We start from the raw sequence: 22,119 nt of genomic DNA, 5'->3' as shown, positions 1-22,119 counted from the left end.
ACATACCTCTCCATGTTTTATTTTTTAATATATTTATTGTATGAGAAATATGTAATATTGGGAAAAAGAAATTTCACGAGAGAAAGCAAAAATAAATGCACAAACATGTTTCGGCACATTTTAGTACTCAAATTTGCTTGCTCGGAAAAGCAAATGCGTACTACACTTTATAACCGAGGTTTTTCTTTTTTTTTTTTAAATTTCAGATAACGCCTACTTGACATCCTATCAATGAAATTATTTTTTCTTGGTGAAAGTAATTACATTTTTTAAGTCAATAAATTTTGTGAGGAATGTAAATATTATATACAAAAGGAAAGAATTTATTTTTAAATCGAATTTTTTTTTTTTTTTTTAATTTTGCGAAAAAGCAAGTTTTTTTCAATCTGGCAACATTGTTATTTTTCGAATATTATTTAGCTTTTTATATCTGGCAATAGTGATTACAAATAGCTATGATGGCTGTGAGCGTGAGAGTGAGTGAAGATAATTCCACTAAACGTTTAGAAGTGAAAACAGCAATAAGAAGCAGTAATACAGGTAAGTTTTTTTATGTGAACGGTCTGATTACTCTTAATAAAATAATTATTAGTTTTTCTAATTATAATTTGAATTTTTTCATAACCTCTGTGTTTGGGTCGTTGTTAGTGTACGAAGAAGATAGTAAACAAAAGACTCGATCGTCATAGCAATGTTGTAACAGCTGTTTATGTTGATTAGTTCTGCGGTATTGCAAATCATATTTGAAGTTATGTAGGCAGCTTATCTGATGCTGAATTTTTATTAAGATATCCTTGTAATATCATTTATTTAATAGCATGATTATAAATTGTCTGCAGCAGTAATACTTGTTATTTGAAATCGGCCCTAGATTATTGAAACTCGCCACTTATAATTATTTTTATCCCTTAATTTTGAAGTGCTATTAGGATTTGCAATTTAAATTATAAAAGCTTATTTTAAGAGTGCATTATGTCAATCCAATGGAAAAAGTTGATTAATCAACAGCCTGTACTCCAGTCGGTGCATACTCTTAACTAATCAGCCTAGGTTAATTTCTCAGGCGTGACAAATCATCCTAGTACGTGGTTGTTTTGTCAAACTAGACCATTCTGTATTGATATGCTGAATCATGTGGTACACCGATTTGTAGAAACTATGTTAACAAATTTATTATAATAAAATCGTTTTAGTATAAATTTTAAAAAAAGTCCCTTTTTTTAGAAATTAATCAAATGTACTAGTTGCATATATCAAATTTACTAAAAGGCTTCTCAAGGGGGGGAAAAGAAAGGAAACTAAAAGGAACTCTGGCTCCCTTCCATTGTTAATGGTTGCATTTAGCATTTTAGCAAATTGTACATTGTTTTCAGATATCAGATATGATGAAATTCTGAAATAAAACACATTTTACAAGCATTACTGCTAATTGAAATGAGAATAAAGTATAAGTTGTATTACTAGCTAAGTGTCCCATTATAAATATTATCGTAACTATGATAGGTACTCTTGTTATAGGAACCAGGCTCAGAAATGTATGTATGTGTATGTGCATACCTACATACATTTCTGAATCCGGTCTCGATAACAGAACAGTACCGTATGATATTATGCTAATATGCTTTTGAATAGTAGTATTAAAAAGTGGCTTGGATTATTAGGATTAGAAATAAGATGTTGTGCATAATTACTTTACTTTTAGTTTTAACTCTATTAATTTTCATGTTCAACCATTTTTGCATTGTGTTTTGTTTTGTATACTCATGAATGATAAATATCGCAAGGTAGCAGAGTGTAGTACTAGTATACTTAGCATATGATTTTTTTAATATATCATTATCAGAATATACTTATATCAATAATTAGAAAGTCAATCTTGGTGAAAATTTGTATGTTTATTCGTATCAAATTATGTCGATTCTCTCAGCAAGCTAAGTAGTGTGTATTGCATAATATATTGATACCACATGTTATTACTATGTGCTTGTTTGTTAATACACAGCATTATATGCATATGTGGTAAGCTATGTTCTATGTTGATTTGTAGAACCATTTACTGACTACTATTTCTAATAAAATCCTTTTAGTGTTTAAAAAAGAGAAATTGAAATTAGAAAATGTAAATACAGTAAAATTTCTCATTTAGGACACTATAAGAACTGAAGTTATTGTCCTTAAATAAGAGGTATTCTAAAATCAGAAGCTGTGAAAAAAATTTGTAAATCACCCATCATAAATATTTTATGAGTTTTAAAATTTATTAAAAACATTAAATACAGAAATAAAAATTGTAAATTGTTGTTTCTCATCCCTGTGACCAGCAGAGCTAGATCAGGTCCATGAGCCCATTCACCCTGGAAGAGTCCAGTACAAAGAGGGGGTTTTGAACCAGATCCTGTCTGGTAAGCCCCAGACAAGATAAGATGTGATCAGGAGAGGCCTGTGCAACCCATCAATCCATCCATGCATATGAATTGTAAATTAATATGTATAGATAATAAATGTACTTACATTTTATAAAATATTCAGTAATGTTTTTGGTTGATCTTTGGATTATGGTAATGATAATCCAAAGAAATTATTTTTTGGCAAAAATTTGGCGACCAACTCTGCGGCAGCAACCCCCTATTTTTTTTTTCGCCGCCATTTTGTCTTCACGAAGTAAAGACATGTTTCTTTTTATTTACTCAACACTTTTTCCAACAATCAGCTAGCCGAATTACACTTATGCTAGAAATTTTATGGAACAAAACTACTTAATCATGACAAATATTAACTGCAAAATTGGAAAAAGTGCAGAATCGCAAACTCCTTGCTGTGTTTTTCAAAATTGCACATACACAGTAACCATGTACACGTCGACTTATTTTTACTTAAAAAAACTTCCCAGAATTGCACAAAAAAGGGCATTGCGCACACTTTTCACTTTATCCATGTACACTGCTTTTTTCTCATAAATTAGAAAAATTTCACGAAAATGCAGGAAAATTTTGTGAATCTTTAAATTTGGTAAAAAGGACATATATGAAATTACCTGATTGCGAAAAAGTATATACCCTTTCCAAGGATGAACATTTGCATGTATAAAATAAATAAAATATCCCAAAACTTTTACCTTTAAATTATCTATTATAAACGTCACCAACGAATTTATAACAAAACATTAAAAATGATTACAAATACTTAGTGTCAAATACTTAAATTCTTTCCATGCACATTTACTTCTACTCAAACGTATTCCAAAATACTACAAACATATAACTCTCAAAATCACGATCATTAAATTAAAATATAATTAAATTAAAAAAACTCTACTTAAAATATAAATAAGCACATACATTAAATTAATAAAAATTAGCTTACAATCCTAATTACTTTAAACTAAATCATTGCTAATAACAATTTTCCAATAATACCATATTAATTTATTTACTCCTTACATGTAGAAAATGCATAAAAATAATATCCTCAAATAATTAAAAATACTAACTTACCTAATCTTCTACAGAATCTTGAGTGCATGGCGGATCACAAAATGTCCATTTTCACCAGGTTTCTTGCACCGCCATTCAAACTATCTGTAATAATCCTTCCTTTCACACAATCTCATTTCATTCCCACATATTGGACATTCATACTTATCCGCAATTAAGTAATTCTTTTCAATTACACATAAACGTAATAAAAATTTCAGATTTACTTTATATACGGCCATGGTATCCAAATAATTAACAACACTGTTTCACAGAACATGGAATGAAACTACTGCTATAAAGTACAGCAGATATTTCTACAAATATACCCCCTTTTTCGATTAAAGAACAGTGATTCGTCGATTAATGTCACATGACATATCTCATGATCTCTCATTTCCCTCGCACAAAATAATGCATAATTGGAACTGAGTACTTCTCACATTATTCGCAAAGTCCTAGGTAGTAACCTTTATCGCCTCCAAAATGTCGCCAAACTACCTGTTACCATTTTCCAAAGATCAGCCATGTGGGTATATTGGCATTTTTTATGGTTTTCAAAGCAAATTTCTCGCTGAGAAGTTATTTGAAAACTTTTACTGTCGTTATTATGAGTGCTTTTAAAGTTTTTATCATATAATGTGCTTCATTAAAAATAAGGTAATAGAAAGCCTGAAGTAATGGATTGTTCATAATCTTCATCTGATTTTTTTTCATAATCAGTAAGGTTTTTTTTACTAATTCTAATTAATCACAGTCTACTGCTGCCGTCTCTTCAATTAAAAATGTATTCAGAAGCTGAAAGTAGAATTTGGGCTAAGTGTATTTGTCAATGGTAATGAATTTGAAATAAATTTACAAATTTTTAAGCAAAAATTTGCAGGGAAATTTGGCTGTCAGTCATATCAAGATGGTTAAAAAAGTTGGACGCTTTTGAATATACTTTCAGGGTACTTCAAAGAATTTGGGTGTTCAAAGAGAAAACACTTCAACGTGTACACCAGCAAATACCATTAATTGAGCTTGTGTTAACAGAAAAGACAAAAACGATATCATTGCAGATTAAAGTGAAGAGTGACTGGTTTTAGACTATATGGTTGTATAAATTTAAATTACGTTATAGAACATCATGAATGTAGAATCCCGTGATTTCTCAGTCAAATTATTTGAAGATTCAGGAGTTTATCCAGTGATGTATGTGGATGTCGTTTTTTTTTCCTCCTGATAAAACAGCTGCTGAGCGGTAAAGTCGCTGAGCACTGGTAGTTCGGTCTATGATTCAAATCCCGCAAACGAGCTGGCTGCATGGGCGTTTTCGTGGTTTTTCCATGTGTAACATGCATACAAGCCAGTTTCCCTTAGAAAGTACTCCACGGAGGCATCCTTTCCCTTAGGCACATAGCCCTTGTGTGTTTGTCATAATTAAATAAACCAAAGCTTCGTAACGAAATCAGTCTTTCCTTTCATCTCATACCTTCAAAATGCTTAGCCTCTAAAGACTGATAAAGGCTCTGACCAAATACTGATGAAATGGATTGAATTGGATTATTAAGTTACGGCAAAGCAGGACTATCTGCCTAAAAGTAAAGATGTATTCGTGAAGAACTTTCTAAGGGAAACCAGCTGACATAAACGTTACACATGAAAAAATCCAAGCAAACGCCCATGCAACCAGCCCGTTTACTGGGATTTGAACCCCGGAGTGAACTACCAGTATTCAGCGACTTTACCACTCGGCTGTTTGTGGGCCTTTATGAAATGGAAGGCAATAAATTTATTTAAAATGATTGTCAGAAATACCAAGATGTTTCAAAAAGTTGGATACTTTTTAATATACTTGCAGAATGCCGGAAGAAAAAGGGAAGAAAAAATAAATTTTTGCGTAAAATTTAGTATTTGTATTTTTTTTTAAATTAAAAACTTCTTAATCTTATGATATTTGATTCTTGCGATTTGAAAAATAAAATATTTGACTAAAATGTGAATAATGTTTTAAGAAACCAGTGTATGCAAGTCATTCCAAGTTAAAATGTTGGTTATACATCTCTCGTATTTATATATATATATCTTTCTGAACAGAACATTGAAAGGCGTGTTAACTGTGCTTTATTGTATATTCTCTTTTAATATATGCAGTTTTCAAATGCATTGTAATCTGGGTTACAAAGTATTCTTCCGAAAGAAATGCAATTCAGATAAATAAAATCAAATTCTAGAAAATTTATATTAATAAATATATTTAAAATGCTCAGTTCAAATGAATAAATAGAAAATTTTAAAATAATTATCTGAAGAGACAATGCAACACAAACAATTAAAAAAAAGTCTAAAAATTACCTAAAATAGTAACTATGACTAAAAATATAGTATAAAGAAAACTATTTGGAAAAAAAAATAAAAAGTAAACGATGCACCTTGATTTGATTTAAACTATGCAGTTCGAATGAGTAAATAGAAATTTTTAAAACAGTTATTCGAAAGAAACCATGCAACTTAAAAATTTAAAATGAAATTTGAAAAAGAAAAAAATGCTTAAAATAATAACAATTATAATTGAAAGAGACCATTATCTGAAAAAAGGCATGATTGTGACTTTTTTCCCCTTTCACGCACGAGGTAGAAAGGGAAAGGAAAATAGGTTGTGATATATTAAGAATTTCGCCAAGTGAACTATTCTTGCTGCAACTGAAAAAGAGCGGCAACATAAACTGTTGAATTTCACCCAAAATTTCGTACCAAATTTTACAAAATTTAGTATCTAGCCATAATTTGAGTCGTAGAATTGAAATATGTAAAAATAATGGTATGTTATATCAGAAAAAGTCCGATTTTGTGTCAAAATACCTATGTTAGAATAGTGTTATATGTAAGTCATATATATCCTAAGTCACGCTTTCTAGACATAAAGAACGCAATTTGAATTTCGTGAATTGGCCCAGTAAAATGGGAGATATAGAATTGTCCCATTTTTTTTTTTAGCAGTGTACAATATAATGGTATGCCATTAAGATCATATTCCTGGCAGGGATGGCTTCATTATTAACGATTTTAACTAGTCCCCCATTTTTACCAACCATGACCACAAATTTGTGATGTACAATACGCGAACGGGCTGGCTGCATGCGCATTTTCATGGTTTTTCCCATGTGTAATGTGTATATTAGTCCCTTAGAAAGTCCTCCACGAAGGCATCCCTCCCCTAAGGCAGATAGCCCTAGTCTGCTTTGCCATAGTTAAATAAACCAAACCTGATGTACAATACAAGGATATGCCTTTAAGATCATATTGCTGACAGCGATGGCTTCATTATTAACCATTTTAACTAGTCCCCCATTTTAACAACCATGGCAGGGGCTCTCTCGGTTATGATAGCTGATAAATTTTTCATAGATAAGGAAAACCTTTTCATCATCATTTTAGTACATTGAATAAATCTACAGACTTGGTTGTATCCTTTAACAATACTAAAGCAACCATTTTTTTCTGTGATGTTACAGTCAAAAGTCGTTAATTCGGACACCCATAATCCGGAATGATCTCCGGACCTCAAAGCTACAAACTTTCTGCACATGTGTCGCGTTGATGCATCCGCGTAAGACCTTTACGGCTGCCAATATGCATGTGCGCATGCGCATAATACGTTTACGCATGTGCGTTTAATGTATAACGGACGGTATAAGCTAAGCTAAAATTATCTAATTCAGTTAATGTTGCAGATTGCATTGTTCCTTAATCTTTGAATTGGATCCGGCTTATTATTTTTTGCAGACTGTTAGAGCAATATTATAAAAGTAAGCTTGAACTTTCGATTATGTCAAATAGAATTTCCGATATATAGTATTTACTAATATGTAAAGGGTCTACAAAGCGAAAGTATGTTTCGAAGCAAAAGTATGCTTTTTTTCAAGGCAAATTATGTTTGCTATGCTTTCCATACATTCTTTTATAAATTCGCCATCAATAAAGGATTTGATTTCTTTGCTATTAAATTTGCTATGACATAACTTGCTTTTGCAATGTTATTATTTTGAGTATCTGTCTTTTTAACAGCATTATGTTCCGACAATAGCCTTTTTTTTTAGTTCCGTTATTTTACCTTTATGGCAAATGCTGATATATATATACAGTAAGACCCCGCTTAACGCTGTTTCGGTTTAGCGCTCTTTTATTTCAACCCGGGGATTCTCCGAAATTGTGCGAAGCGCTAGCTTTCCAAATAACATATCCGAAACAGTGTAGTTGTGTTTCTTGCTTGGTGGACGCATTTTTATCATTTGAAACATTTGTTGACATTATCGTAAGTTTAAATTTGTATAATACTATAACGATTAATACAGTGACAAATATTATGATCTTTAGTTTTTATCATGGGTGATAATAAAAAACAAGAAAAGAAAGCAACCAGAAAAAGCATTTCACTGGAAACTCAAATGCAAGTGATTAGAAGATTAGATTCTGGTGAACGTCAATCTCAAATTAGTGCTGCATTAATTTTGGCAACTTCAACAATAAGGACAATTCTTAAGAATAAAGAAAAAATACTGTCATCGGCAACTGCAACTACATCAAGCTCTGCAACTAGAATTATCCGTTCTAGAAATAACATTATAGAGGAAATGGAAAAACGACTGTCTATATGGATTGATGACGAAATTGAACGCAATATGCCATTAAGCCAATCTATCATAATGCCTTCTTAACAAAAAGGCAGAAAATTGGAAACCCAGAATAGACTGAATGATCTGACTGAGAATTTTATTTGTTTTTAAAAGTATATGCGTTTATATTGTTTTTATTTTTGTAAGAAATAAATGTTTGATTTTATTTTTATTAAAAAAACATTATTAAATTTAATGCCTAACCATTTTTTATCCGTCTTCCCCTAACCCCATTATTTACATGTTAAGATAGCCTCGCTTAGCGCTGTTTCGCATTACGCTCTACTTCGATGGAACGTATCCCCCGCATTAAGCGGGGTCTTACTGTACATCATGTTTTATGGCATGCTTTTGACTATAATGTCATTTCAAATTGTAGTCTTTAAAAACTAGCACAAAGTTCCTACAAATTAAGCAAAGAGCTTTACTATTCTCCTCAATAAAAAAAGTATTTCTTCATCCAGTTTTTATTAAAAACTTTTTTTATGTTTTGCTTGTTTTTTTAATGACATGAAGGCTATCTAAAATATATGTATTTTAATTTTATAAGCAAATATTCATAATGAATATGGATTATTTGGTTCCCAGACAAAAGCCCACGTAACGAAAGCGCACGCAACAAAAGCCCACTGTGGTAATTGCGCATGCGACAAATACCCACAGCGATGAAAGCACACATTCATAAAAGCTCACATTGATAAAAATCCACGCTGATAAAAGCGCACACTGGTAAAAGCCCACATAAAAAGGACTTGTGGCTTTTTATTATTATAAAATGTATTTATAATTTTAATTATAGTAAATGTACACTTATAGTAAATTTTATAGTACTATAATTACTATTTAATTATAGTAATTCTGAATTTTAATATCTTGAAAATATGTCTGTTTGTATAATTAACACTACTTTATCTGTTTATTTTATTGTTCAATTAATTTAATTTGTTTTTTATTTTCTCTTTATTCATGAATCTGCTTTATACAGCTGAGAAAAAAAGAAAAAAATATTAATTTTAAGGTAGCATATATATCGGTGTTGGTTTTTGTGAATGTGAGCTTTTATCAATGTGAGCTTTCGTCATTGTGGTTATTTTTCGCGTGGGCAATTATCACAGTGGAGTCTTTTTTGGTGGGCTTTCATCGTGTGCGCCTTCATCCAGTGGGCTTTTGTCTGGTCACCAGATTATTCATACCTTATTAAGAATTTGATACAAGAATTAGAAACTTAAAATACAATGCACTATACTGTATACAATTGTTGAAAATTTGTATACATATTTAAAATTTTTTAAAGTTTAACAACAGCTAAAAAACATTGCCAATTGACACTGTTGATTATTTTTGGAAGTATAAAATCGAATGGATACATACATAATTCAAAATGCAAATTCTCATGGAGCGGTTTTCGAATGTATTGGGGGAGAAATTGTTTCGTCATCACTTGGTAACTACGAATCAAAATTTCAGCTAGTTTGAGCGCAAATTTTTTGTTTAACGATTACTTTTCTGAGTTGATGTAACCATTTTTGTAAGAATGGAAAAAAATTGAGCATAGTGCTGTCATTAGATAACTGTTTTTAAAAGGAAATGCAGCTTAAAGAGGAGTTGGGTACATTGTACGGGGATTCTGCACCATCATTTACTACTGTGAAATTTCAAGTTTGAAAATCACTTACTACTGTGTTCAAGAGGGCCGAAAACTGCAACCACTGACGAAAACATGGCTAAAATCCACCAAATGGCACTGGAACACCATCGAATCAAGGTTAGAGAGATAGCAGAGGCTATTAGCATTTCCAAAGAATGTGTTTGCAACGTATTGAACCAAGATTTAGATATGCACAAGCTAGCTGCACATTGGGTGCCACACTTGCTTACTTTTGACTGAACACGTGTTTGGATGAAGATTTGCACCATTTTGTTTGCGCAATAAATCGAACTTTTTTGACTATTAATCACTGTAGATGAAACATGGATTCATCATTATAGCCCAGAAACAAAAATACAAACACAAAATGGACAGCAAGGGCAGAATCGGCTCCAAAAACGGTAAAATCTGTTCCCTTGTGCTGGGAAAATGAAGGCAACAGTTTTCTGGGGCAGCGATGGGATTGTCTTAATAGATTATTTTGAAACCGAAGCACACTATACAACATTAATTCTGAAGTTCTGAAGTTTATTCAACATTAGTTCTGCTGCTGAAGGCAGAAATTGGGGAAAAACGGCCGCATTTGCAAAAGAAAAAAAATGTGTTTTACCAAGACAATGCTCCTTGGGGGAGGGGCAGTGGCGGAAATCCATAAATTACTATTTGAACTGCTTGACGACCTACCTTATTTGCCAGACCAAGCATCAAGTGACTTTTTTTTTTTTTTTTTTGTTCCTTCAGCTAAAAGAAGCACTAGGTGGATAAAGATTTTGTCAAATGAAGGAGACTTTACAGAGAAAGATTCTACATATTATTTAGGCAGGTTAAAAGGACGGGAGCATTGCTGGAAGAGATGTGTAGACTTACAAGGAGACTATGTAGAAAAATAAAAATAATTTTGGAGAAAAAAATATTTTTTCTTTGTTAGGTCGAATATTTTTTCAGCCAGCCTACGTATGTTTGCTGAACATAAAGGACAAAATTTGAAAAAAAAGGGGGGAAGGAAAAAACAATTGAAACAGTGGTTGACAAAATTATGTCATTGCATGCTAAAATATAAAAATTCTTTCCAGCGCTGAGTAGTGATATCAAACATCCAACAAAATTTCGGATTCAAGACCAGAAGACAGTTTAAAGTATTAGTTTAAGCTGAATAACTTTTTCAAACCTTTAAAAAAATTTCCTTTAAACAAACATATTGTTTAAAAATTGCTGTAAAGTTTTAATTTTAAACTTGGGTTATTGATATTCAGGCACTAGGGCTTGCTTACTTTTAATTAAATTTTGAATTACATTAAAAAATATGGGTACTTATGTATTATCCTGTCAAGTATGAAATTTTTCCCAAGCAGCATGTTATCTTGGCAGATATAGATAAGCATAATGCTACAATGCACTCATAACATCTGTGGTTTCAGTTGATAGAACCCGTTGATTCTCAGTTAGGTTTTGTGAACAAGGATTATAAATTATCTGTTATTGCTGGATCTTTTTGTAATTTGGGGGGAAAAAATTAAAATTTGGGATTTGCTTACTCCAGAACAGCAAGCAGGGCATTATCTTTAATGATATGGGGATTATCTTCATTTATATGCAGTTTTATTTGAGACACTTTCAGAACCCTAAGCTCTTATCTTGAAGCCTAACTTTTGTGTGTTTAATATTTTAGACTTAAGTTTAATAAACTTAATTTTAGTGGTATAATTTATAGTATATTAAGTATGTGAACTCAATGAAATTTTTTAAAAATAGAATGTTTATATTTTTATTTTTACATTTTAGGAAGAAATTGTGAATCCCCAAGCTCTCCGAACGAAGTAACCATGAGACATCCTAGAAAAGAGCGTCGAAAGACTGAGATGCAAATATACCGTCCTGGTATGGGATTTAATAATAAGAATGCCAGATCTGATATTTGCATTAACAAACCAGAGGAGGAAGCTCTGGCTCAAATAAGAAGTGCTGTATCTCTTTCTTCAAGCGTTGATGGTTTTGAAAATATAAATGTAAAGGAAAGTCGGAAACGTGGCATGCAAATATATCGCCCAGGAATGGGACTGCAAAATAAGAATGCCAAGAGTGATGATTATAATGACAAATGTGATAAGCAAGTTTTTGTTTCAGTAAGAAATAATTTTGCTGATTCTTCATCAAACATTGATGGTTTTGAGAGTCTGACTATAAAAGAGAGTTATACTGATGAGTCAAAATGCAGCAAAATTGAAAATTCTAATTGTAACAAAGTTTCAAAAAATGTTAGGAATAGGCGGCCAGATATTCAGGTGTATACTCCCAAACCTAAAATTGTTGCTCAACTTGGAGAAAAAAATGTGGTTTCTCAAAAAAATGGTATGTTTTTATCTCAAAGTAATAAAGAAGAAAGAGAAATGTCTTTGAAAGCATTAGCAAAGAAAAAATCAAATCAGGTTGAGAATGTAAAAAATTATAAATATGAAAATGACAAAGACCATTCTATTGGAAAAGAATCAGTATCTAGATCATCTAGCAAACATTTTTCCACTAAGCATTCAGATTCCAATTCTCCACAGCCTACAGGTTCTTGGGCAGATCTTGTTGAAGACTCTGATATGTCTAATTCTAGATCAACACCTGATGATAGGTTATGTAATGCGCATAATGATGATTCTATAGATGTACATTTATCTGGAATAAAAACAAGCAATCAAAAAGTTGAAAAAAGTGGTAAATCAAAACAGAAGGATAATAAAGACGAAGCAAGTAAGAAGCACAGGAGTAGAAGAAATTCTCATAGGACTGATTCTCATGCTACCCATGATGAAACTAATGAACCAGGTAAAATAGATGCTGATACTCACAAGAGCAAATCTAGTACTCAGGAAGTTTTCTCAAACTTTGAAGATAAAGGTAAAAGAAATCGAAACATGTCAGGTAGCTTACATAATGATCATACAAAAGGACAAAATTTTGACTTGCATACTTCTGAAAGGGGGAAAGATAACACTAAAAGGTGTTCTAATGGCTCTGTGCTTGCTGTAAAAGATAATAGTTGTATAGTAGAATGCAACCAAATTAAACCTGTTACAGTGGAGAGTAAAACAAAATCTGATAAAAAGAAGAGGGAAAAAGTTGAGCAGTCTGTTCCACCACGATTCCAAAAGAATAAAGCCCACAGTTCTGATAACCAGCAAAATGTATCTCCAGAGAAGTGCACGGCTTCTGGACCAAATGGAGGAGGTGGTATATTAAAATTACCATCAGAATATGAAAAAACTGATATTCACCCAGAAACTCTTGAAAACAGTTTGTATGTGCCAAAGTTCTCAGAGCCTCAAACCTTTATTCATAAACAATTATTTGATCCTAACAATCCCAGTAAACCGGAAATAGTAAACATTCCAGCACCTATACCACCTGCACATATGTCATATGCAAATATGGCCCCAAAATATTATACAACAGAGTCTGCAAACTATCCATCTTATGTTCCAGCAACTGTTCAAAATCTAGGCTACATTCCTCCTCCTCAGCCTGCTGTAATGAGTCATCAGTATCATTTTTTACCACCAGATTTACCAGCTAATAACATGCACAGTACCTTTTCTAGTATCAGAAATGGCATGCAAGGACCCGTGCATTGTCCAGTTCCAGATGCAAGATTAACTGCAGCATTTACAAGACCACCTGTTTGTTATAATGACTTACCACCAATGGGACATGAGCAAGGGAAGAAAAGGTAAATATATTTCTTTGCTATCAGCAATGTTTGTTCTTTGGATGAGTCAAAAATAATTCTGTGAGAAGCAAATTATTTTTAGTTACTTTTATTAAATTGTTCTAAAAGTCTGTGAAATATTTTAACAAATAATGTCATTTTAATTAATAAATTGAAGGATGTTATCAAATAATATATTAATACTTGGTGTATGGGTAGGAGGTATTCTCATCATCATTAGAAAGAATATGTTTTACCTTATGCCATTGCATTAAATTAAATAAGATCACTGTTTTTTTGTAAAAAAATCATTAGCATGCAATTAGTACTACAGCAATCAAAATTAATATAGTTTTTGCATGAATTTAATATCCTTAAATATCTGTATAATAAAATATTTTCATAAGCATAAAGATGTATGTAATTTGAATAAGTGTAATTTTTAAATGGCTTAAAATTATCTTGAGAGGGAAATAACTGCTAGCTACTTCCAGGATAATTTATGAGTATAAATATAGGTTCAATTTAAGTAATTGTAGTTTTTAAATCGCTTGGAATTATCCTTGACTTGTCTCAAATGGATAAAGAGCGACAGCACACTTTTACTCTACGTCGGATAAAAAAATGTCTGGAACAACAAAAGGATGATAAGAAAAATTGAGATGGTAGAATGGGATATTTCACTTAGCTGCCATCAGTCGGTGAAGAAAGATGTAATGAATGAAAATAGACAAGCACTGTGAAAAAAAGTTGGATTGATAAGGTAGTAAGTACTTCAAATAATTAACAAAATGTTAGGTAAGAATATTCAAAGTATATTTGTGTTTTTCTCTAGGAAAAGGTATCCTGAGGGGAAAAAAACTGCTAATTACTTTCAGAATAATTTACAGCCTAGATGTAAATAGAATAAATATTAATTTTTCTTTATGAAGTGTTAGTTCAAATTCTATAACAAGCATATATTTAAAAATTTTCAGAAAGTAATAAGACTAATCTCAAGTGTAAATGCAAATTTATTTGGTATATAAAAGGTGTAGTCTCATACTTTTATTTATATATAATTTGCCATGAAGTACTGTAAAACTTAGTTCATGAATTAATTTTGTTCCCAATCCAAAATGAAGCTTTGTTAAGGCTGCTTGTCACCCAAAAATTTCATAAACTGAAATAATTTTTTTCATAGGAATTAATGTAAAATGGATTAATCTGCTTTTGGATCACAGAGGATTACTTATTTAACCTTTACAGCAATACTTTAAAAATTTTAAGTATCTTAATAAATAAAATAAATGAGAATTATTTTATATTTATCAAAGTTCTGTTGTATTAGAATCATGTAATTTGCTCTATCAGGTATTAAAAAAAATTGAGGAGGAACACTGGTGTGCAAAACTTAAGCAACAGATTTTTTTTTTTTTTTTTTTTTTTTTTTTTTTTTTTGCATAACTCTACGAGAAATCATCTGAGAGACATGAAATTCAGAATTAAGAGACAGCATTTTGTATTTAAACGATGACGAAAGCATAATTGCGCTAAAAATGAATACAATGCATACAGTATGAAATCAAACAAAAATAGGCTTTATTGAACTCATAGTATCGTTATACATGATTGTCTGTACAAGAGGAAGAACAACAAGCAGATGTTCCTTACTATGACATATGCCCTTCCCTTACTGCAATGGTTGCTTTGAATGGTCTCTCCATACTCAGCACCAGATTGTCCAACAGATCTTGAGGTAAGAGTGCCCATTCCTCAATCAGCATCTGTTTCAGTTGCTGGGTTTTCCCCGGAGTATGTAATCGTGCCACAAGGCATCTTTCCAAAGCATCCAACACATGTTCTACAGGATTTAAATCAGGCCAGCACACTGGCCAATTCATTCGAGTGATATCTTCACTTTTCAGTAGCTTCAGAACAGCAGGAGTCTGATGTGGCCATGCATTGTTATCCATAGAAATGAAGTCTGCTCCAATGAGACCTCAGAACAGATGTACATGGGGAAGGATCACCTCCTGACAATAGCGATCTCCGGTTACAGAACTTCTGTCAAAAACGTGGAGCTCTCTCCACCCGTTCAGCATAATGCCTCTCCAGACGAGATCTTCAGGACACCGTAACGGTCTCCTTCCGTTATGTTACTGAAATTAAACTGTATTCCGACCTCTCTCCAAATCAATTTGTGTTCAGAATCACTTGTGGCACTAAAACGACTCTCATCCATAAGGAGGATACGACTCCATTGATGAGATGCCCAGTTTTTGAGCTTCTTGCTCCACTGTAAATGGTGACGCCGATGGTGAACTTTCAAAGGGATGCAGCATTCAGAACAGCAGGCGAATAAGCCCTCTTTGAGAAGATGTCTACACACAGTAAACCGCGACACTTGTCGCCCCGTTGCTGTACACAGTTGTTGAATTTGGTGACTGGTTCTGGGCTCTTTTCGCCTGCAGGACAATATATTGGTCATCCACTGCAGTTGTTTTCCTTGGGCGGCCACCACCAACCTTTCTAACAGCCGTACCTATGGCCATATTTCACGAAAGAACTCTTTGTACTTGCAGCAAATGTTTTTAATTGCGTCTCCATCCTTCCTTTTATGGTAGTCTCGAGTTGAGCGTGTCGACCGTACGCAAAATGCGTACGCTCACATAACCTGTGACCTTTTTTTCTTGACATTTGCATACACATAACCTTTTTTCTGAATTGTGTGTTCATTGTACTGAACGCAAGAACCCCTTTTTTACAATTTAATGGCTATCTGATTAAAATTTACATTGTTGCTTAAGTTTTGCACACCAGTTTATATTATACTAGTAGGAAAGTGAAAAAATAGTTGGAAGTACAGTTCTTAGATTGAAATAAAGTATGAAAATTTGTCAGAATTGAACTGATATTCTATGCAACTGCATAATATGTTAAACCCCAGCTGCTGTAAGAGTGTAATTGCTATATGTAATGTATTCCTATTAATATTCATACAGAATAACAGAATAAATATATCTAAAGAAATGAAAAATAACTACAATATTTAAAATAAGGCAAAATAGGAAGATTCATTTGGCATTCAAAAGCAATTGGACACAGGTCCTTCTTCAAAAACAAAAAGTTCTGTTAAAATATGCTTATGGTATATTAGGTGGGAAAGAATATTTACTACAGTTTTGGAAATCATTAAATCAGATTCTGCATAAGAATATACAACTAGATCTCCCCTTTGGTCTTCTTGATCTATTTAAATCAGAATGATTGATATTTAAAATCAGGTGTGAGAATTAATCTGTTAATCCTTCATAGAAGGCAGCATCTATAGTTCACATTTTGTTCTCTGTAAAATCTATGCTTTTAGCCATTTTCTTCTTTAACCTTTTATTATTTTATAAAGTCTTTTCCTATTTTTATGCTATCCATGGGTTTTTGTACTACATATAATTTAAAATGTAGTTTATGTATAAAATATCTTGAGTTTTTCTCATTTAACAATGTCCCAAGAATTAACTCTTTAATTTTTTGTAATTGTAGTATATTTTAAAGTGTTTTTATATTGAAGTTTATGAGTTGTGTATAGTAATTTTGGTACTTAGATATTATCCCATTACTGTGAAAGATAGCAAACCCCTCTCCCTCAAAAAAAAAAAAAAAAAAAAAAGTACAACTCATTCCTGTGGAATTGTGAGCCATGCTTCTGTCTGCAGCTCTTACAATAAAATGTTCATCAGTCTTTCTGACAAATAATCAGTGCTGCAGAAGTATTCAACCCACAACGCTTTTGCACTTCGGAAAAAGGCTTTTGTCGTTTCTGGCTATTTTATTAGGCCCTCCGATTGTACCAGAAACTCTGTTTAGAGCATTATGAATACATGCTTCACACATATGATTATTTCAGTCTATTGTATTGTCAGCCATATGCAGCTGATCATTTTTACCAGTCAATAGATGTCAATTATTTCAGTTTTAAATTAACTCAGCCATAAATGTGATTGTACAGCCATCAAACCCCTTCTTTTTATTTCAAAATGCAATGAAAAAATACAGCAGTGATTATTAATTTATATTCTTATTTTAAAAAAAAACTGGGTTATCGAGAATCAATCTGGGTTACATCAGATGAAAGCAAAGATGTAATAAATGTGTTGTGATGTCATGCTCATTTATAACTGGCACTAAATGCTGCTGCTTGGTGACAGTTTCACAACTGATAGCATAGTACTTAAGTATCGGGATTTTTTTAAACATTAATAATTAGTAAAAAAAATTATAGCATTGTTTTACAACACATTATAATCTTTAAAAGTATTTGATTCCTTTCAGATAGGTATGTTATTAAGTTTTTAAAGCTATATAAAGCTATATTATAAATGCAAATGTTAGTTTGTTTGTTACGCTTTCACACCTTAATTACTTAACCGATCATCATGAAAATTTCAAGAAATATTTTTGATATATTAGAAAAGGTTATAGGCTATAAAGTGTCTTCGTATGACGAATTAGCCGAGATATTAATTAAAAACTACTTTTCCCATACATTTTTCACTTACTTTGTTTTGTTTTTCCCTATTAAAGGGATTTGGAGCCAATTTATGGCTCTAGTGTAAAATTGGGTGCCCCTTTGATTAGCAATAATTTTTTTAAAAATTTTGACAATGAAACCTCGCTTCTGTTCACCATGATAATTTTAAATTTGTTTTAGCTTCCTGATTTTATTTAAATGAAAATAGATTGATGTGTACATGGACAAATTTAAGGCAGTGCGCAATGCCTAGTTTGTGCAATTCTAGAATTTTTTTTAAAGTGAAAACAGATTGATGTGTACATGGACACAGAGTTTGTGCAATTCTTTGACTTCTTATTTTGGTTTTGTGTATGGGCCATCTTGATATTGTGCCTTCCAAGTGCCGATCTTGACGTCAAAAAAGAATCTCCAAGAAACAAGGGGCACCCAATTTGTAAACTTTTACCCAATTTATTTTTTCACAAATATATTAGAAAGGGTTATCGGCTATAAAATGTTTGCTTGCTTAAAGCCACGTACCTGCATGCGCAGACAAACTTTTACATCTTTTAACCAAGGCCAACTTATACTTAAGGCCTGCTAGACTGAACGAAATTCCAATTCCCAGTTTTCAGTGGCTTTCGCAAAATTCATCACTAGGTGGCGCTCGCATTCTGCTACGCTTTTGCTATATGTTCTCCATTTGTAATGTGGCTCATTATTAACGAAAAGTGAATTTTTTTTTAAACGTGCCGCTGTAACTAATAGTAACATAGGATGGTATATTATTGCGTGCTATACTGCAAAGTTTTCTTCCTTTTAAAAAAAATTCTTGTGATTGTAGTTAAATAATTATTCGCAACATATAACTGTTGGATGGATAGCATTTCCATCAGTTTCATGTAATACAGATTTAATACAAATACAGAATAAAAATTTCTGAAACAAAAGCCATCTGTAGTGTCGCTTCAGTTCTGTTAAGTTTCTAATTAAATTTAGTTATAGCGGAATGGCAACACCTTCTAGTCTCCGCGAAGAACGAAGTAAACAAACTTCGGTTTGCTGTCACGCGATGCTACATGCATGTAAAATGTAAATAAATCTTATGAATAAGATTCTATAACTTTGTAAGGAATAAATATTAGTTCCATTGGAGTCAGAGAAGTGTATTGGTTGATCTTTACATTATGGTAACTTGGCGTTTTTTTGGCGAAAATTTGCCGACCAACTCTCCTACAGCAACCATCTATTTTTTTTTTTCCCGCCGCCATTTTGTCTTCATGAAGTAAAGACATGTTTCTTTTTTTTAATCAGCTGAACACTTCTTCCAACAATCTACTAGCCGAATTACACTTATGCTAGAAATTTTATCTAACAAAACTGCTTAATCATGACAAATATTCACTGCAAAATTGGGAAAAAGTGCACAATACCATACTCCTTACGCGTTTTTCAAAATAACACATACACATAAACCATGTACACGCCGACTTATTTTTACTTAAAAAAACATCCCAGAATTACACAAAAATGGCATTGCGCACACTCTTCACTATATCCATGTACACTGCTTTTTTCTCATAAATTAGAAAAATTTCACGAAAATGCATAACAATTTTCTGAATCTTTAAACCCGGTAAAAAGAACATATATGAAATTACCTGATCGCGAAAAAGTACATACCCTTTCCAAATATGAACATTTCCCCGTATAAAATAAATAAAATATCCAAAAACTTTTACCTCTACATTATCTATTATATTACAAACGTCACTAACTAATTCATACCTTTACTTCATTACAAATGGTTACAAATACTTAGTGTCAAATATTTAAATTATTTCCATGCACGTTTACGCCAATTACTTTACTTCCACCTTACATTTAGAACAATGCATAAAAATAATATCCTCAAATAATTAAAAATACTAACTTACCTATTCTTCTTCAGAATCTTGATTACGTGTCCGATAAACTTTTCTTATTTCTGTTTCAGGATCTTTAAAATCATACTTATAAGTTCACACCAAGGTACCAGGTAAAATAAATAACTTAATAAAACATCTTTACTTCTATCTCGCACAACCTTAAAGAAACACTTATTACTACTCCTTTCAATCCCATTAAATACCCATTTCGAATTCACTTTAGTTAGGGCCATGGGATCCAAAAATTAACGAACACTGTTTCACACAACACAGAATAAAGGCAAATACAAAATTTCCAGATTTTTTCCCGATTTCCCCCCTTTTCCGATTAAAGAACCGTAATTTGTTCATTAATATCACATGACATATAACATGATCTCTCATTTTCCTCACACAAAATAATGCGTAATCGGAACTGAGTACTGCTCACATTATTACCAAAGTCCCAGGTAGTAACCTTTATCGCCTCCAAAATGTCGCCAAACTACCAGTTACCATATTGTAAAGATCAGCCGTGTTATTTTTCTATATTTGCACACCAGACACTTCACTGGTGTATCCCGGCGTGATCGAATTCTACAATGGCTGACGAAGACGAAACCGAAATTAAAGCAACAACTGCATCTGTCGCCAAGGTAAGTTAAAGTTCCTCCTTTTTGGAAGCCAGATCCTAAAATATGGTTTATTCAACTAGAAGCACAATTTAGAAATGCAAAAATAAATGCAGATCAAACAAAATATGATTATAAGTTCCATTGAACCCGATATTTTGTCACAGGTATCTGATATTTTGCTAAGTCCACCACAAGATAATAAATATGAGGCAATTAAAAATAGACTAATTTCATTATATGCTGATTCAGAGACTCAAAAAACCCCAAAATTACTGAGTGAGTTAGAACTGGGTGACAAAAAGCCATCTCAATTGCTATGTGAGATGCGTAATTTGGCTGGCGATAAAGTAACAGATACTTTCCTAAAAACATTGTGGCTACAACGTTTACCCGTTAATATGCATAGCATTATATCTGTTAGTAGTGAAGATTTGTCAAAAGTGGCTACAATGGCCGATAAGATTTGGGAATTAAACCCTGTTACTCCCCAAATAGCTGCTGCATCATCCATAACAGTAAAAACGGAAGTGATTGAAAGTTTATAAAAACAGGTTAGTGAACTTAGCTTACAAGTTTCTGCTTTAAACAAGCAATGCCACAGTCGTCCCTATTGTCGTAACAGATCTAGTGATATTTGTTACTATCATAAAAAAATTCGGTGATAAGTCATTTATGTGTAAACAACCCTGCAACTACTCAACATCACAGACAAATAGTCCGGAAAACCAGCTCCCCGTCTCTCATTGACGACGGAGGGACAAGGGGTGCAGCTGAGTCGTCTTTTCATCAGCGACAAAGAATCGGCTACCCAATTTTTAATAGATACCGGGGCAGAAATTTCTGTCATTCCTCCCTTACCTGCAGATAAAAAAAACATCTCAAAATTAGAACTCTTTGCTGCAAATGGTATGAAAATTAAAACATGGCCAAAAATTACTCAAGCTTGATCTTGGACTCAGACGATCATTCACATGGCCTTTTGTAATTGCTGAGGTAAACAAACCGATAATAGGGATAGATTTTCTTGCAAATTTTAACCTATTGGTAGATTCTAAAAATCGCAAGTTGATTGATGGTACTACATTCTTAACGACCAATGGAACTCCTTGTTTTCAAAATAACAATAATAATATTCCGATTTTAAATGCCGTAAATGATCCATATAAATGTATCATTAATGACTTTCCGGATTTGTTAAAACTGAATGTCGTTAATAATAAAGTTAAAAATCATAACATCAAACATTATATCGAAACCAGAGGTCTACCAGTTTTCGCTAAAGCCAGGAGACTATCAGCTGAGAAACTTAAAGTGGCTAAAAAGGAGTTTGAATTTATGCTCCAAATGGGTTTATGCAGGCCATTCAAAAGTAACTGGTCGAGCCCACTACATCTCGCTATGAAGAAATCAGGTGATTGGAAACCTTGTGGAGACTATTGAGTGTTAAACAACGTCACGATTCCTGATAGATACCCTCTTCCATTTTTAACAGATTGCAGTTCCATTTTAGCTGGAAAAAAAGTTTTCTCATCCATAGACCTCATTAGAGCATACCAACAAATTCCAGTTCGCGAAGAAGATATACCGAAAACGACCATTCTCACCCTCTTTG

The 22,119-nt window shown here is 32.5% G+C and overlaps 2 protein-coding genes across 2 annotated transcripts in view; one reads left to right on the top strand and one right to left on the bottom strand.

Moving 5' to 3' along the window:
* Positions 1-151, bottom strand: part of LOC118201073 (protein unc-13 homolog D-like) — a 117,602-nt gene extending 117,451 nt beyond the window's left edge. Inside the window, exon 1 of the mRNA XM_085822111.1 lies at positions 7-151. Within this exon, the coding sequence (XP_085678237.1) occupies positions 7-14 (8 nt within the window). The 5' untranslated portion in view covers positions 15-151. The remainder of the gene's footprint in view (positions 1-6) is intronic.
* A 297-nt stretch (positions 152-448) lies between these two features.
* LOC118186684 (telomerase-binding protein EST1A-like) overlaps positions 449-22,119 on the top strand; it is a 94,345-nt gene continuing 72,674 nt past the window's right edge. The window contains exons 1-2 of the mRNA XM_035356809.2: positions 449-540; positions 11,562-13,494. Of these exons, the coding sequence (XP_035212700.2) occupies positions 456-540; positions 11,562-13,494 (2,018 nt within the window). The 5' untranslated portion in view covers positions 449-455. The remainder of the gene's footprint in view (positions 541-11,561; positions 13,495-22,119) is intronic.

Source organism: Stegodyphus dumicola, chromosome 8, assembly GCF_044657685.1.
Source record: "Stegodyphus dumicola isolate Sdum_Otavi_A_Nest chromosome 8, ASM4465768v1".
In the NCBI taxonomy this organism is placed as follows: Eukaryota; Metazoa; Arthropoda; class Arachnida; order Araneae; family Eresidae; genus Stegodyphus; species Stegodyphus dumicola.
The sequence above is the reverse complement of the archived record's forward strand: the minus strand, read 5'-3'. Positions and strand labels throughout refer to the sequence as shown.